General features: G+C 38.7%; 1 protein-coding gene across 3 annotated transcripts in view; it reads left to right on the top strand.

Moving 5' to 3' along the window:
* The first annotated feature begins 376 nt into the window (after positions 1 to 376).
* Positions 377 to 6,000, top strand: part of CCDC192 (coiled-coil domain containing 192) — a 199,615-nt gene continuing 193,991 nt past the window's right edge. For all 3 annotated transcript variants that reach the window (XM_020893498.2, XM_020893495.2, XM_070458790.1), the window contains exons 1-2: positions 377 to 505; positions 5,775 to 5,826. In XM_020893498.2, coding sequence (XP_020749157.2) covers positions 387 to 505; positions 5,775 to 5,826 — 171 coding nt within the window. In that variant the 5' untranslated portion in view covers positions 377 to 386. The remainder of the gene's footprint in view (positions 506 to 5,774; positions 5,827 to 6,000) is intronic.

Below are 6,000 nucleotides of genomic sequence, written 5' to 3'. Positions count from 1 at the left end.
GCCTATGGGATTATCACAAGGGGAGGTAGTCTGTGGCAAAAACTGCTGGCAGCCTGTAAACCAATCCATTTCTGTGACTACACACACTCAGACAAACAGTGTGATTGTTTCCTTAGCACTGGCTCTGAATGTAAACATGTCATGGTTTGAGCACAAAAACCATTACTTGTGGCCCAATTTGAGTGCATTTTCCAGAAATGATGAATCCATAGCGATTTTCATCTACACTCATGCCTGGATCTGATTTGTGAGATGTTTTTAGAGGTTATTGTGGCTTTGGAATTGAAACTTTTTCTTTGGGAAGCTAACGGTCCTTTCCTCAGCCATTGTTGTTGCCTAGTAACGGGGACAGCAGAGTAGTAACAGGGATTCTAAATGTCTAAGGAATGGGGATAGTCAATGTCTGTCCCACGGACAGGGCATCTCAGGGGGCCCGATTTGAGATGGGAGAATGTTACAGCAGGACATCTGTGGTCCCAGGGTGTGACACCCCAGGGAGGAGCAGGTGAGTTCCTAACTACTCCTGTTCCAAAAGAATTCATGGGAATTTATAGATAAAGTAGCCTTCACTTGGTGCTTCAAAGAAAACCTTTCCTTCATGTCTGGGGAAAAACATCAGACAGACCTTTTCTCCTTTCCTGGAGAATGATCCCTCTCTTTGAACATGGATGCCTTCTCAGATGAAAGGGCAGGGTCTGATATGCAGAAGGTGTTCAGTAAATATTTGTTGAATGAATAAAACGTTCCTCACTCATTCTTCTCAAAAATCACATACTCTACTGGTGTGAGAAGGGGAAGTTGAGGCAGCCCTTTTTAGAACTACTGGAATGAAATGTCATCCTCACTGCTCCCTTGCCAAGAGATATACACAAAAGAAGTTAGGCCATTCCAACCATACTCAAACAGAAATCCAAACCAACTCTGGCCATAAATATGGAAGTACGGTACCTTGCTACAATCAATCTATAGTTAATCACTAGGAAATCTGCACGTTGACACAATGTTCCTTTCCCCTTAAAATGTAGATGTACCTTCCACTTAGATTTTTCTTTTAAACCTTGTATGAGAGATAACCAGAACTTTTCTGTAGAAAGAGCTATATCCTCAAAAATGATGTCCTTGTGATATGCACACATGTAACTCTAGTCCTGATTTATTAAGATTTAAAAATGTATTTTCATTACATGAAATGTGTGCTCACTTGCTCAGTTGTGTCTGAGTCTTTGCAATCCCTTGGACTGTAGCCCTCCAGTCTCATTTGCCTGTGGGTATTTTCAGGCAAGAATACTGGAGTGGGTTGCCATTTCTTTGTCCAACATGAAATATGTGAGCCTTGTTTTTATTTACTTTTAACCTATGTCTATGGTCCATAAATGAAATGAGAAATTCACAAATTCTCCTGCTTGTGAGAAACATTTCTATGTGCAGAGGATCTGTGACTCGCAAAAGATTGACAATCTTTTGGGGGAAGGAAGTTTTTTGAAGGTAGTTTCTGTTAAAGAAAATAAAAATCTAGCAAACACTTGTTTTCATTTCTTTGAACACGGCACTTTTAGAGATGACATGTCAATGTGCTGACAGTTGGAGAGCTGAATGCTATGTTACCAAATGGAGGAAAAATGGCCTGTGATAAAAACAACAGCTTTGAAAGGAACAGCCCAGGGTGCCATCAGCAGGGAAGTCAAGTGGAGAGCGGGGCTTTGCCCTCACTGTGAATCATCAGTGGGGGGTCTGTTCTCTTGGTATATGGAGCAGTCGTCTGTGCAAGCATGGAGCAGGGCTCTGATGAAGGAGACAGTGGATGACCATGAAACTCCACTTCACCTTTAGAATGGTGCAATTTAGCTCTTTCACTTCTAAGCAGGAACAAACTGGCCCCATGTATCTGCCTGCCTTAATTTCTCTCCCCTCCTCTTTCCAGGCCCTTGAGACAGACCTACTCCATAGTATGTGTAGTTTAAACCAAATGGGAACTTGCACAGTGTTGTCTAAGTCAGGGATGGTTAGGCGCTGGATGCAATTAACCCAGGGGATGAAACAAAAAGCTCTTTATCCTCTCCTAAAAGAGACGAGGTGCTCAATAGGTGTATTTCCAAATGAATTTTATTAAAATATTCATCCACTTGGACCAATTGGTGAAAAAAAGGAGGCAAAAGTTGGGAGAACAGATATAAAGATTTTTTTTTTCACTGAAAGGAATGAAATATTTATGTCCTTATTAAATACTGGAAAAAACAACTATAAGGCCTATATGTCATATTATTACTTCCTGCCAAAAGAAATTTGAAGATGTTTTTTCAGATCTTCTATGAACCCTGAAGGAAGAAATCACTGCAATAAAAACAAGCTTCATAAATATATTTGGTAATTCTAATTTGTTTTCTCTCAAGGCTAATAGGCTTTCTAAAGCTTTTGTTCCCTTAATTATGCTACAATATGACTTGTCCTGTGTATGCTGAGTTACTATGGTTACCCTGAGGCCATGACTCATGACCTTTAAATATTATTGTCAGGCAGCCAAAGCTGCCTTTTAAACCCATAGTTTTGTTTCAGGCATTACTAAAAGAAATTAGCTTCAAACAGTACTTTTTCTTGTATATCTGTGTCACATCTGAATATGCACATGTATTAGACTCATTTTTTTTTTTGGTTTGGTTTCATTCAGCGACTGAATATTCATTTCTTGATTAAACACAGTCCTTGTCTTCTGAGAGGTGTCATTGAGAAATGCAAAAATAAAGGTAGACAAATAGCTGTAAAACATCATGAAATGAAATAAAAACCATAAAAGACAGACATCCAAAATCTGCTTGTGGACACAGAGGCAAGAAATGGTTCTGATCAGTAGAACTGAAGAGGCTTGTGGGAGCACCATTTGAGTTGTGGTGTGAGGAATGGGAATGGCAACCCACTCCAGTATTCTTGCCTGGAGAATCCCCATCGACAGAGGAGCCTGGTGGGCTACAATCCATGGGGTCGCAAAGAGTCGGACACGACTGAGCGACTAACACTTTCACTTTTCATTGTCACGAAGAATGTGTAAGATGTTAACAAACAGAGATGAGAGTATGAGCAAACAATCTAAGAAAAAGACAAACACATGCCCTGGAACTACAGGGTAGTAAAAATCAAATTTGGCGAAAATATCAGTTTTTGTGAGATAGATTGATAGAAAGTAAAATTAATTAAAAGGCAAGAAGGGCCAGCTTATTAAGGTCCTTCAAATGGTTTGCTGTTTTTTCCAGCAACTGTGATGATCAAAAGCGTGTTTTCCATTTCATGATAAAGAGGTACTGTCAAGTAGAAAGCTGATTTAGGTATGATGCAAGAAAAACAATTATATCTCTCAGAACCCCAGTGTGTCCTTCACTAAGTGGGAATTTAATTAATTTTGTTCAACAGTCACTGATTACTCTGTGAACATTTTAAACGGTTTTGACTTTTTTAAAGTAAGAGACATGCACAGAAATATAGGAATAAAGTAACATACTCATTAGGGAGATAGTAGGATAGAAAATAATAAAAGTGCTCCAGTATTGTAAAATAAGGCTTGCTGGTTGGTAACAATAGAATGACTTATTAAGACTGGAGGTTTATTAACTCAAATATTCATTCATTTATTTGTTCAACAAATATTTATTGACCATCCTAGCCCTCCTGAAGATGTTAGGGATAGAGTAAGAAAATAACAGCATAAAAAAATTCCCTATCTTTAAGGAATTTATATGTTCAGTTGAGAGGAAACACAATGGATATAATAAACATGCAAGTACATAAAGTGTTAGAAGGTGGTAAACACTGCAGAGAAAAATCAAGGTAATTTGGATGGACAGAGGAGTGAGGAGCTTAATTCTAAATGACGTGCATGTGGTAGGCTTGTCTGAGAAAGGGATATTTGAGCAAAGCAAAGAAGGAAGTAGTAAAAAGTCTGGTGGACAAGTATAGATGAAAACTTCCTGGCATAAGTGATGGAAGAACAACAAGAAAGTCAGTGAGACTCAAAAGCGAGGAGTTGAGAAGAAGAATATGAGATGAATTCAGACAAATAAAAGGAGTGTTGTGTTTGGGAGGGGAGGAAGGGAATGGAATGGCATCCTACAGTAGATGGAAAGGCTGAATGGTAAAGACGTCTTTAGGAGCTTGTAGGTTGTTATATGGCCTTTGGCTTTTATTCTATGTGAAATGGAATCCTTTACTGGAGATTTTTGTTTGTTCTTAGCAGAGGAGTGAAATAATATTTTTACAGTTGATGTGTGTTGAAAACTGAAGGTAGGGGGCAAAAGTGAAAACCAGAGAGACACATTTAGGAGATGAATGCAACAGTCCAGGTAAGATCTGATGTAGCTTGAGGTTTCAACCAGGTTGTTAGCAATGAAGATGGTGAAAACTGGCCAGGTACTGGATACATTATGATGGTAGATCCCCAAATTTCCTGTTGGGTTGGATTTGGTTTCCATGACAAAAAGAAAAGTCAAGGTTTTGGCCTGAGCAACTGGAAAGATAATGCCATTGTCAACTGAGATGGAGAAGACTGCAAGTAGAGCAGATTTGGGAGTAGGAATAAGGAGTTAGGTTTTAGAAATGTTGAAATTGAGATGTCTACTAGGCATCCTGGTGGAGATGTCGAGAAGGCAATTGAATAAATGCATCTGGATTTCAAGGGAGAAGTCTGCACTGGAAATATGTATTGGGGAGTGATCAGCATATTGTGATAGTTGCTCAGTCATGTCCATGGGTTGTAGTCTGCTAGGCTTCTCTGTCCATGGAATTCTCCAGGCAAGAATACTGGAGTGGGTTGCCATTCCCTTCTCCAGGGGATCTTCCCAACCCAGGGGTTGAATCCAGGTCTCCTGCATTGCAAGCAGATTCTTTTACTGTCTGATCCACCAGGGAAGCCCCAGCATACTAATAATATTTAAATCCCTGAAGCTGGAGCAGCTCACTGAGGGAGAGAATTGAGTAGAGAAGAGAACAGGCCAATGTCGAGAGTTGAGAGAAAGAAGAAACAACCATCAAAGGAGACTGAAAAGGAGCAGGAGATGGAATGGGAAGAAAGTCTGGGACCTTAGGATGTCTTGGGAGCCAAGTGAAGAATGCATTTCAAGGAGGGAGTCTTGAATCATGTCAAAAGTTGTTAAGATGAACTGTGACACATGACCACTGGTTACAGTAATGTGGACTCACTAGTGAATTCAGTAAGTGCAATTTCTGTGGAATGATAGTTGTGAGAGTCTGAATGGAATGGCTTTAACATAAAATAGGAAGAAAGGAATTAGAGACAGTGACAATATAGTTTTGCTCTAATGGGGATCAGAGTAATCAAGCAGAAACTAAAGGGTTAACAGGGCTCAAGATGCAATAAGTAAGAGCATATTTGTAAACTATTGGAAATAATCCAGCAGACAAAGAGAAATTGATTGAGAAGCAGTGTAGGAGACAAAGAATTCTCAAAGTCTGCTGTTTCATAGGATATGTTTTTCTAGTTGAAATAAGATATTTTGCAGGTTTTCAGAACAGATTGTACTGTTCGGACTGCTTATTCTCAAGAGGACCTTTAAAGGCTATTTTATCTTCTTCAAGTAAAGTTTACATTCCCTAGTTTTGACTTCCTTTAAAAATGTTCAGAAAATGACATTGGGAGGAAATACTTTAGAAGATACATCTTCAATGTTACAGCATAAAGATCTATTAGATGCAGGGTGTGTATGTGTGTGTATGAGTGTGTGCATGTCTGAGAGAAAATTTTGGAATTCTGAATTCTTCCTTTATTTCAGCACCACGTCTGGAAATTCAGCATCAAATACACAACAAAGAAACAAAATACCGGTAAGAAAAGAGGTTTTCATGAGTTTCTCTTTTAAAAGCATTACAGTTAATGAAACTGTAACTTCTTTAATTGATGTAGAGATTTTTCTAACATAGTTTCTCTCTTTCGTATTTTACTAGTAAACATTAAAAAAAAAAATAAAACATGTACTTTAGCAAGTAGAATGTGTTAAA

The sequence above is a fragment of the Odocoileus virginianus genome, chromosome 3 (genome assembly GCF_023699985.2).
Source record: "Odocoileus virginianus isolate 20LAN1187 ecotype Illinois chromosome 3, Ovbor_1.2, whole genome shotgun sequence".
Taxonomy (NCBI): domain Eukaryota; kingdom Metazoa; phylum Chordata; class Mammalia; order Artiodactyla; family Cervidae; genus Odocoileus; species Odocoileus virginianus.
This window is presented reverse-complemented; position numbering and strand designations above follow the sequence as displayed.